At 37.3% G+C, this 12238-nt stretch overlaps 2 protein-coding genes across 2 annotated transcripts; one reads left to right on the forward strand and one right to left on the reverse strand.

Annotated features, from left to right (window-relative positions):
* The first annotated feature begins 742 nt into the window (after positions 1–742).
* Positions 743–2174, forward strand: LOC131433691 (SAGA-associated factor 29). The gene is made up of 2 exons (XM_058600227.1): positions 743–899; positions 959–2174. Exons 1-2 carry the CDS (start codon positions 861–863, stop codon positions 1790–1792), a joined length of 873 nt encoding a protein of 290 aa, XP_058456210.1. The 5' UTR covers positions 743–860; the 3' UTR covers positions 1793–2174.
* A 3766-nt stretch (positions 2175–5940) lies between these two features.
* LOC131433693 (polyadenylate-binding protein 2) lies at positions 5941–12238 on the reverse strand. The gene is made up of 5 exons (XM_058600229.1): positions 12043–12238; positions 11785–11868; positions 11185–11726; positions 10912–11059; positions 5941–6527 (listed from the first exon to the last, which is right to left on the reverse strand). Exons 2-4 carry the CDS (start codon positions 11863–11865, stop codon positions 11020–11022), a joined length of 663 nt encoding a protein of 220 aa, XP_058456212.1. The 5' UTR covers positions 11866–11868; positions 12043–12238; the 3' UTR covers positions 5941–6527; positions 10912–11019.

A 12238-nucleotide genomic window follows, 5' to 3' on the forward strand; every position in this document is an offset into this window, starting at 1 on the left:
CGGTCAAAATTATACGACTTACGGTGTACTAGTCGGGAGTTTAAAAATACTTTGTACTAAATCAGCCGAAAAATATGGCTAAGAAATGCATTCGAATGTGTTACGCAAATTAGTCGCAAAAATAATCGGTCGAGCCCGTAGTCCTTTTTAGGAACTGTAAAATTTTCTACGGGGAAAGAGAGGCTTTCATTACCTGTTAGGCCCTCTTGTCGAGAGACGGTTGAGTTTTCTGTTCCCTCCAGCGTTGCCAGGTCATTTTTTTCCAAAATCTGTATCCGGCGCAGAAATCTATCGGTATCACATCTGTATTAAAATCTCTGCTACATAAGTGCCAGGAAAATGTCACCGTTACCTCAACTAAGTGAGCAAAAGAAAAAAGGGTCTTAACAACCTTTCCTCATGCTTATCCCAGCTAAAATCTGAAATCGGTATTTATCTGTATGATCAGTGAATTATCGGTATATCTGTATTGCGGTTTAGAGGTCAAAAATCGGCAACCTGGCAACCTGGCAACGTTGGTTCCCTTAGAGTGCCTATAACCAGAGTGACGACATCTCATCCGTAATTTTGGCAACAATTCAAAACATTCCATTAGCTTTACATTGAATTGACAGGTCGTTTGCTCGTTTGGAACTGGGAGCTGTCATTCCAAACGAACAGCTGTCGCCACTCTGATTATAGTTACTCTAGGTTCCCTCAGAAAAGGGTATAATAATACATCTGAACGGGTACTTTATTTTAACCGTGTAGCTGAATGTGAATTACTTTATTAATTTACTGTGTATTTATGCAAAATATTCCGTTTTCGGTCGAGATTTGGTAGAATAACAAATAAACTTCATAGTTTAAAAATCTTCGACATGCCGTTGACAGCAGAACAAGCGATGCTACAAGTGCAGGTAAATTGTTAATAGGAATGTTCGGTAACATGTTTATAATCGGAGTTTCATTTATCTAGGAACGTTTACGTTCATTGAAGTCGGTTATTGTCGAAATCGAAAATGAACGCAAGCGGAACGAACCAAACATCGTAAATACAATTCGACTAGTGAAAATGTCAAACGACGAAAAATCATCTGCTTTGAATCATAAATTAAAGACGCTGTACAAGATTGGCCTCCAGGATGCTATTCAAGAGGAGAATTTGATTCGTCAAGCATTAGCAAAAATACAAGACATAAGAAATATTCGTAATGAACGTAGAATTCAGGCCAGAAATGCGGGAAATAAAGAAACAATTCGTAGAGGTGCACTAATGAAGATGTTGCAGATTTCGGCTCAAACTTTACCTTTGTTTGTCAGCAAACCTGGAGAAAAAATTCCCCCGCTGTGTGGAAGCGTTCCAGCTGATAATAACTACATTGCCAAACCTGGCGACATGGTAGCTGCTCATGTTAAGGGCCTTGAAGACGAAGAGAACTGGATACTTGCTGAAGTAGTTCAATATATTTCGTCTGCCAACAAATACGAAGTAGATGATATAGACGAAGAACAAAAGGATCGACATATTCTGAGTAAGCGCCGAATTGTCCCACTTCCACTAATGAGAGCTAATCCGGAAACTGATGGACAAGCGCTCTTTTCTAAGGGAACTACTGTAATGGCACTATATCCACAAACTACCTGTTTTTACAAAGCCGTAATCAATCAACTTCCCCAGACAGCCAACGAAGAATATGAAGTGCTTTTTGAGGATCCTACATATGCGGATGGTTACTCGCCACCACTATATGTTGCTCAGCGGTATGTAATTGCAATTAAGCTGAATAAAAAAGTAGGAGCCAGTTCCTGACAGTCCTTCGCGCAACAGACTACAACGACTAATTCGAACATTACAACCACTGCACTGCAATCAACAACGACAACTGTAGGAATATCCAATACAAGCAGCGTCTCGTTAACCTGTGGACAGCAACCACAATCGAAGGAGGAACACATATTGGAATCGTTCATGATTGATGACCAGTTTTGATTGTCTTGTGGTGAAAATAATACCAGAGAATAATATAATGTAATTGCATTTATTATTGTAATTCCGTTTAAAACTTTTCGCATTACGCAGGCGATTTTTTTCAGAAGCGAAACAATAGCACGTATTATTGACGTTGCGGAGCCCACCACTCTATATTTAACAATTTCCATTTTCCAGCTCTATTAAACAATGGAAAACCCAAGCTATTTTTTTTTTAATTGAAAGAAATAATACCACACAAAGTTTGTAATGGGAACAAAACATCAATTTGTCGAAATGTACATTTTTACATGTACAAATTTTGAAGAAACGGTGGTTGAAAACCAAAGAAATGTCCTAAAAATGATGTAGCTATTATTAGTAACATTTTTGTTCAATTTTGAAGACAATTGCTTTTTCCTCATATTCAAGTCAAACTTCTTAATATTGTTGAATCTATTTTTTTAACTTATAAAACCGATACACTGAAGAAGGATGTAAATAACATTCCGAAATACGCGTATCTTTTTTTTCAGTGAAATAGTGGAATTAAATGGTACATAAATAGTGCAACTATTGTTCAATCGTTAATAAATATTCCCAAGGTAGGCATAACCTTGCAACAAGTTAAATAGTCATTTAAGGCATGGTACCGGTTTGTGCTAAGTGCACATAACTATTCTTGATTTCAAATTTGATCATTATCTAACAAGGAAAACATTGAAAATAAAATGAATGCTACTATGTATTGAAAACCGCGAAAATGTTTCAACTTTCTTTGCGTTTCGCCTTCGGCTCGTCAGTGCTTAAAGCAGTTCAAATTGAACTGCCATCTCGTGCCTAGCAGATCAACTTAAACCGCTAAGCAGACGCAAAGTCCACACTACTTATGTGACCCTTTAAGGATATGACACTAGGTGCCAGATCCTATCTGACGTCTCGGACGAAAACGAGTGACGACTGACTACTGGCCGCCGCAGAGTTTGAACATTTAGGGGTTTTTTGTTTTGTGCAAAAAAGCACATATTTTGTTTCAACTTTCTTTGCGTTTCGCCTTCGGCTCGTCAGTGCTACGTCAGTGCTGGCACCTAGTGTCATATCCTCAAAGGGTCACATAAGTAGTGTGGACTTTGCGTCTACTTAGCGGTTTAAGTTGAAATGCTAGGCACGAGATGGCAGTTCAATTTGAACTGCTTTAAGCACTGACGAGCCGAAGGCGAAACGCAAAGAAAGTTGAAACAAAATATGTGCTTTTTTGCACAAAACAAAAAACCCCTAAATGTTCAAACTCTGCGGCGGCCAGTAGTCAGTCGTCACTCGTTTTCGTCCGAGACGTCAGATAGGATATGGCACCTAGTGTCATATCCTTAAAGGGTCACATAAGTAGTGTGGACTTTGCGTCTGCTTAGCGGTTTAAGTTGAACTGCTAGGCACGAGATGGCAGTTCAATTTGAACTGCTTTAAGCACTGACGGGCCGAAGGCGAAACGCAAAGAAAGTTAAAACAAAATATGTGCTTTTTTGCACAAAACAAAAAACTCCTAAATGTTCAAACTCTGCGGCGGCCAGTATTCAGTCGTCACTCGTTTTCGTCCGAGACGTCAGATAGGATATGGCACCTAGTGTCATATCCTTAAAGGGTCACATAAGTAGTGTGGACTTTGCGTCTGCTTAGCGGTTTAAGTTGAACTGCTAGGCACGAGATAGCAGTTCAATTTGAACTGCTTTAAGCACTGACGGGCCGAAGGCGAAACGCAAAGAAAGTTGAAACAAAATATGTGCTTTTTTGCACAAAACAAAAAAACCCCTAAATGTTCAAACTCTGCGGCGGCCAGTAGTCAGTCGTCATTCGTTTTCGTCCGAGACGTCAGATAGGATATGGCACCTAGTGTCATATCCTTAAAGGGTCACATAAGTAGTGTGGACTTTGCGTCTGCTTAGCGGTTTAAGTTGAACTGCTTTAAGCACTGACGAGCCGAAGGCGAAACGCAAAGAAAGTTGAAACAAAATATGTGCTTTTTTGCACAAAACAAAAAACCCCTAAATGCGCGAAAATGTTGCCGCAGCGACGGGAGTCGAACCCGTAACTACCCTGCATATGAAAACACAAAAAGACAACCTAATTGCCTAGACGAACCGAGCATGCTTCGCTTTACTCGGCCACCACAGCATTCAATAGTTGTATTTGCATGTCATTTTTAAGATCTGTTTTCCTTGTTAGATACTTATTAAATTTAAAACTAGCTTATGGCGGCTCTACGTATTAACAAGACTAAAACAAATCAATGTTTTCCCTGTTAATCTTTAGCTCATCAGTGCATTTGCGTTTATACTAAGGTTGGTGATTCATTGCATAAGACGCTGGTCTTATAAGCCAGTTTCCGTACGTTCAAGCTTACACCTGAAGATTATTGTACTGAAGTTCCGAAAGAATTAGCATTGGAGACCGCAATATATTGTTCTAAAACAACCTGCTTGTGAAAAACACGTTTCACATTGTTTAAACTGCATTGATCCCTGCATGCTGATCAATATCGACGCCGACTGCGTCCGAATGCAGATCTATCTGGGAAGGGCAAGATTGTTAGTTCGATGCATTTTGCTACTAGAAACCGAGGAATCCTTCTGTGCATTCCCAAATGCATCACACGAAGAGACTGTATGTTTGTGAATTTTCGATTGTTTTTCATGTTTTTATTGCTCTGGGTTGCGGCTATCGAGAATGCGTTGAAACTTTTACGTGTTCTGTGTTATGCACTTTCTACTAATTCGAAATTCAAATACTCTAAACAAACGACAGTCTTGAATGTCGCCAGCCATTCATACATTAAATCTTTCGCATTTTGGTTTTGCAATAGATAATCGTTATGCTAGCAAAGTACCACCCGATCGGACCATCAACAATGTTGCACATATTTTTCGTGTGACCAATTCATTCATCGATCTTGGCCGCGAATATGCTTCTATTACTTACGAGACGGGTGAACAACGTTGAACTATTCACTGCACGAAAGAGAGAAGGGTGAAAATGAATAAGCAATAATCGTAGAGAACCCGAATATACTAATACATTCTTCGCTGCTGGTATACATCGTGCATGTTCGTTTTATACATTCGATTGTCATTCGTTCATTTACTTTACTCTTCGAATCGGTTCGAATAGCGTCACTGCGATGATCGTTGGTTTCCTTTCTTCGCGAAGCATTCTTCATCTAATAAATTTATCATATCTCGTGAGGTAGCAGCAATGGGAGAGTGCTGGGATATGGTTCATCACATACACATAAGACTATGGTAATAATGCATTGTTTTAAAGTCAGCACGAACAATCATCGCGAATTAGGTTTTGACGATGATCGCTGTATGAATATTCGTTCGCGTTAAGTTATTCGGGGGTATGTTCAATGCTAATAACAACTGCAAGGAACAGATCTTCGTGCGAGCAACGAAGCAGCGTTGGCTTCGTTCGCATCCGAATATACGGAATACCAGAACGATTATCGAACAAAAGCGAAGGGAAGCGAACGATGATCATTGGCGTTCGTTGCATTTTTAATATTCGAGCAACATTGACCATCAATCGAACAAACACGTGTTATGTGACACGGAGTTATGTTGATATCCACTTCTTAACCTAGATTATAAAATATAATATAGTCTTTACGCACGCGTCTTTAATATTCCAGCTTTGTGATTAAGCAGAAAAAAACGACCAAACAACGTATTCCGACGAGAGCTTTATGCAATTGATAGAAAAAAAGTGAAAGTTGGACGGTACCCAGTCTTAACTATAAAAGAGGTTAATTATAAAATATACACTTGTTTTGATCGAAGCCGCAGCACGCGACCTAAAGTTGTCGTGATCAAAAATTTTGGACTCGTGTCTTATGTCTCGTCTTATATTGTTTCAGATGCCAATTTAAAACCACTGTTACTTTTTTTGTTAAACCTATTGTGGCTGTGATACATCGCTACAATATAACATCAAACTTTTATTCTTTTAAATATAATTTTGAATTCTTATTGTTTTATCTTCTATGAATAAAATTTTCTCTCTTGTTATGCTTCTTTATTGTATGTTTTGAATTTCTTCTTCGACTTTTTTTGCAGTAGATCCTTCATTTTTTTTCGTGGTGGGCTCTCCATGTCCTCTTTTCTCCAGATGTTTCACTTCTCTTTTTTTCAAATAAAAATGTCTTCATCCTTTTATCGAATAGTGAAAGTGGCGGATCGCTTGTTATTTTGCCATACTTTTCCACGAACTCTTTTAGGTTTTGCCATCTTTTGTGCCGTCTTTTTTGTGTATTTTTTTTTTTGATCCGCATCTTTTTCTGTTGGCTTTTTTGTATGTGTCTCTTTTTTAAAGATTGTGGCAACGCATCGTTTCCCATTTTTGAACAATTTCAAAAAACATTATTTATGCCGGCGGCTAATGGCTTTGCGATCTTTTTCTAAAGGGGAAATTTAATGTATTCACAACTTTTTGCGAATAAGCGGCATGATGGTTCTCTGAAGAACACTCGAAGACAAATAATGTTTTTTGAATCGAATTTATATTGACTTTTTTTTTAAATAATCTGTAAAACATCGGATAGAATAATATACTAATTTGGAAGAAAATTATAAAACAAATTGAAAGAATACTGATATAAAAATTGTTAAGCATGCGAGACTGTATATTTTTTTATGGTGCTATCAGGAAACGATTAGGGGACGAATGAAAAATTACACAATTGCATTATAGAAAAGGGAATAGAAAAGTAACCATATCCATATTCTTGTTTGCTCCCTAGATTGTTCCATTTACTATGATCATAAATTAGGATGAGGTACATCCCTTTTCGTTCAATGGACTGGCTGAATGGATGAGGATTCAATCAATTATCCGCAGTGATGGCCCAGCACACAAGCCAGTTCTTATACAGCCCGTGTGTTGTGCTTTTTCAAAAACACGCACACAAAGTCTGAGTTCAACTGATGTGCTGGCTCATATGCTGTTTAGTCTTTTTTCAGTAGATGGACTACACAAATAGCACACGCTCATGAGTCTGGTTTGAAAAAGTACAGCACACGAGCTTAATAGGCACACACAGCAAGTATAGAGCAGCTCGTGTGCTGAGCTCGGACTTCACTGATTATCCGTCCCATCACACATAACGCCGTTTTGCATAATATCATTGGGAATAACGCCGTTTGCCAGAATGTTCATCGGGCGTAAAATTTACATAGTGTTTGATACAACCATTTGGTATATATAAATAACGTTTGACGTAAGTCGTAAAAACAGTAATATTTGTCAAAAATATGTATTCGATGCATCTCAATGTTTTTGATGCCCTCGGCATCTTAGAGCTTAAGCAATGTGCTTTCAAACTTATATTATAAATTTTTTTTTTGATGCATGAGATAATACATTTGTTTATTACTAAATATTTGCCAGTGAGACTCCCAGCTTTGAGTGAACTATATAAACGTGTGGGTCACAGGTTTGTATGCGAGGGGTCGCCGCTCTGATGGCGAGTCGGTATGCCAAACAAGCATTATGTTAAATAACTATTATGTAAAATAATCATTATACCAAACAACTTTATGCTAAACAGGCTGTCGCTGTCAAAACCGGCTTTCCAGGGGCAAACCGGCAGCAACAAAAACTGATTTTGGAAGTCAATGAGGTTTAACAACCAATTCTTATTAATCACTACAAGTTCTTATTTTCAAGATATTGTATTAATTGTGTTATTTGTACAATTTTGTACGAAATATTTACCCAGAATAGCATTCTTGTACTAAATTAGTTGACTCAGTTTCGTTCTTTTGGTGTTCATCATAAAACACCATCGATTTCACATGTAGGTGGGTGAATCGATTTAGTTTTACGACGTTATTGAAAACGATTCTGGTTCGTATCTCAAAAAAGTTGCAAAACAAGTACGATAAACCCCAAGCAGTGAGATACATTCGCAATAATGCAACTTATATGTTGTTCAAACGTCCATTGCTCATTCTTCCAAAGGAAGATTACAAAATCTTCCACACAAGTAGTTGTATTAATAGCGGTTACTCCAAGAAAGTAATTCAAATACCTTTTTGGGGCGAAAACGGGGCGATCAGACACTTATCCACATTCAGTATTACCAATCAGATAAGTTCTTTATATGTCGTTGCAGAAATGGAGCATAGATTCTGAGATGATCGGCAAACGAAAAGCCTGGACCTCTCAACCAAAAATTCTTGTGATTAAAGTGAAGTAGGAAAATCGAAAACCTGAATTTAACAAGTCGATCAATGAATCCTCAGCCTAACAGACAGATGGCGTCACTAATTACTTAAATTCTTTAGTAATATAATTAATATTTATTTGAATCTTGGATAAGAACAAAATAAATTGTTTGAATCGGAAGTCGCATTTGAACAAAAGTCAATAGCAGACCATAAAACCTTTCTTTTGATTCCAAATTTATGAAAATCTACACAGCCGTTTCTGAGGAAATGAAGAGTTCCGTATTTGACCACTATTTCCGGGACTTGTGAAACTAGCAAAACCTACAAATAGAAATAATTTTGAGCCAAATTTAAAATTTTTTCTGTCTCATTATCGCTCTAAATGACGGATTGCACATTCATACAGACTACACCTATAATTCCGGCACTGGAAGTCGGATCAGGACAACATTCGACACTTACTTATGGGACTATAAAACCTTTCATTGGTCCAACCGTTTCTGAGAGATTGGAGTGATTTCCGGTTTGGAGTACACGATCACTTTTTTCGATACTTCCAAAACCGGGAACGAAGAATCGGCATACCAAAAATCAATGTATCTGGTCATCGAACCTGTTCAATTGAAGAATTATACGGCTAGTTGAAAGTATTTGGCTCGATTTTTCAGTGTCATGCATAAAAACCTGCTCTTAAAAACAGACATTTTCATACTTATCAGTTTGTTATTCCGGAACCGTAATTACTCAGATGAAATTTGATAGTTCTATGGGATTGTAAAACTTTTCATTGGAACCTTAGCTTATCTTTGAGAAAATCGAGTGCACTTTCTTTTATTTTTTGTTCATTTTATACCATTACTCCGGAAATGGAAATCTGATTAGTACGAAATTCAATAGTAGGCTATAGGATTATAGGACCTTTCATTTGAATCTGAGTTGAAGAAAATTGGTGTTGTGGTCACTGAAAAAATCGAGTGCATTGTTTCATTTTTTTTGTGCACATTTACTCTCATACCGGATGTTGGATTCGGGTAAAATTGAACCGAGGGCACATTTTTGTTACATACACAAACAGACATTTTGCGTACTAGACTAACTGAGTCGAATGGTCGGCGCTTCAGACCTCGGTTCAAAAATCGGTTTTCACAGTGATTGCATAGCCTTTCTATGCGAAAGGCAAAAATGATTGCAAAGTGGATTCCGTGTTTTTTTACAGTTTCATGAGCCGCATTCACTATATTCGCCAGATTAAGCTCTCGGCGACTACTTCCTCGTTTCATTATTTTTTGTCTGACGTAAAGTCGCCATAGCTAAGCACAGATTTTGGTTTAACTATGGGGCGCTTTTCAAAATCTACCCTGTTCAAGAACGGAGAGAACTTATTCGTGAATATCTGTTGTTATTTTTAACGTAGCAACAACTTTTTTTGCCCATACAATCGGGAACATGATCAGCCATTTATGATAAAATTTTCGGTAATATGAGATAATCACAAATAACTCAAAATTGTTTTTTTCTAAAATGTTTGCTATGAATATTAATGTGAAATTCAATGCACGTAAAATTTTAAACCACATGAACTGAACGAATCATCGCAAAAAGTGTAGCGTACAAAACCGACATATAGAAATATGGAATATTTTCAGTGGTTGAGTGCAGTGGACTTACATGTTTTGTTCGCTAGTAAAATAGGCACTAACTGTGTATGTTCGTAAACCATGAGGAGACACGTTTGAGCATGTTGTTTAAAAAGGTCAATTTAGTCATTCAAGTATTTCATGTTTTCACACAAACTTTCGTTGTTTTATTCTAGAATTTGTGTTAAATAGTTCTACTGATTACACTATAATTACAGTTCGAGACTTGAACATACGCACTAAACAACTCACGATAGAAAGCGCTGATAGTAAAATACAAATTCTATTTCATATACTTTTTATAACCTTTAAATACACCAAAGGCTATTTTAGGATATCGTTCAGAATGTGTTCTTACATTTGTCGAGTGTTTCTTGCGATCTACTATGCAACAGCAAATATTTTGCAAATCACCTTTCCTCCGAAAAACGGAAAAAAGACATAATGCGCCATTTTCGTAAGATTTTTTAAATGTTCTATTAATTGCTAAGCTGTGTCCACATTTACCACTCAACTCTGTAACAAATGATACCCAAGAATATCGACTTTCGATTAGTACTGTAAAACCCTTGAAAATCTGCATAATCGTGTCTCAATAATCAAAAGAGAAAGTAAACAAACAGGAACTGTCACTTGCTTATACGGCCATTTAAAAAATCACCAAAATGTCAACAGATTTATAATATTCAGTCCATCCTTATTAATGAAAAAATTGGACGGAACGATACAATGATGAAAGACATAATAGTTTTGTAGTAGAATGGGCGATGACAACTCCATTACGACAGTGAAAATTAAAACATTTGATATACTGTAAAAAAACAGCGATATTGTTCCAATGATATATAAATCACATACTACCATATTCATACTTTTTGATGGCATTGAAATTTGACAGTTTATAAGCCCAAATTTGAAATTGTGCAACACTGCATTGTTGCAATTGTTTAAAAAAGAAAATTAAATTTCCCTTTTCAGGTTTATAGGATATGAAACATGTTTTGATTCACCAATCAAGGCAGCTTCGCACTAAGAATTAAGTATCAATGTCCAGGCAGTGGACGGCATGCTTCGACGAAAAAATTAATGCTAGACTACTTACTCTAGATCCACAAGCATCTCATAATCTGTAGACCGAGATTAAACTTGATAAAATTACGCGTTGTTTTGAAATCAACTGGACATATCCGGGATGAGGCTGAAACAATTCCTAGTACGGTGCATAGAAGGCTCTTCCTCGATATCCACGACTGGTGTATATTTGAAGTGCATGAGAAAAAAATACGACGAAATGGAAAACGAAAACAAAAAACGAATTTATTTCAGAAATAACTAAGGCTTCTAGTTTTGATTTGGACTTAGATATGGTACGTACGCTGGCCTTCGAGTTCCACGGTGACCTCCGTAACAGCACGCGCGTGAGACTCTAGATGTGCGTCCTCGCAAACCACGAGGAAACCTGTTGGTAGTACACATTCCAGGACGATTGGTACGCTTCGGATTGACTTTAATTTGTCGACCACGGAAAAGCGTTTCATTCATTGCCAGCGCCGTTTCTACAAACTCTTTCGAGCCAAATTCAATGTAAGCAAAACCTTTCGGATGGCCGTCAGCTTTGTTGCATAAAATCGTTACTCGGTTAATTGTTCCACAGCCATGGAAATGAGCTTCTAGTTCCTCTGCTGTAGCTCCATAATCAACATTCCCGACGTAGATGGAACGATTATCGATTTCAGCTTTTTCTTCGGCCGTTAAAATAGGCGTAACTCCAGTTGGAGACCCAAGTGTCATCTGTTTTGTAACTTCCGATTGAAGTTGTTTCAATTTTTCTGCTTCCTCTTCCATTTCTTTTACACGAGCTTTAATAGCTTCCAGTTCAGGATCAATTTGCATTTCGGCACCTTTAAGATAGTCATCCTACGAATAAATTAACAAATATGTAACACCTCACTGTATCTGCCAATTATGAACTTACCTCGACAATCAGTTCAGAATCATCGTCGTTCGAGCCTAGAATTCCTAGATTGGAATCGTTCAATAAACTTTCATCCGCCATTTTCTGTAGCAAAATAAAACAAATAACTTTGAAAAAAATCTTTCCAATATAAGACGGTGGAAGAGCACTAGGCACATTAAAAAATTATCTTTGATAGTTTGACAAAACAACGTAGAATGTTGGCGTCTTAATGGCCGCCTAACCTAATGATGGCAACGATTATGAGAGTGTATTTACCTTGATATGTTTACTTTCACCTTTAGTTCTTTCTGTATTCTAGTAAAACGTAGACCAGATGACACAGTAAAGATTAATTCAAATGCTATTAAATGATTCCGAATGAGTAATAATGCATAAAACAGCAGAGTTCAGCAACTTTTCACTTGAGCAACTTGCAAGCTTTCATCAAACATGGCGACGAAGTGACCGGCAA

This window comes from Malaya genurostris, chromosome 3 (assembly GCF_030247185.1).
Source record: "Malaya genurostris strain Urasoe2022 chromosome 3, Malgen_1.1, whole genome shotgun sequence".
In the NCBI taxonomy this organism is placed as follows: Eukaryota; Metazoa; Arthropoda; class Insecta; order Diptera; family Culicidae; genus Malaya; species Malaya genurostris.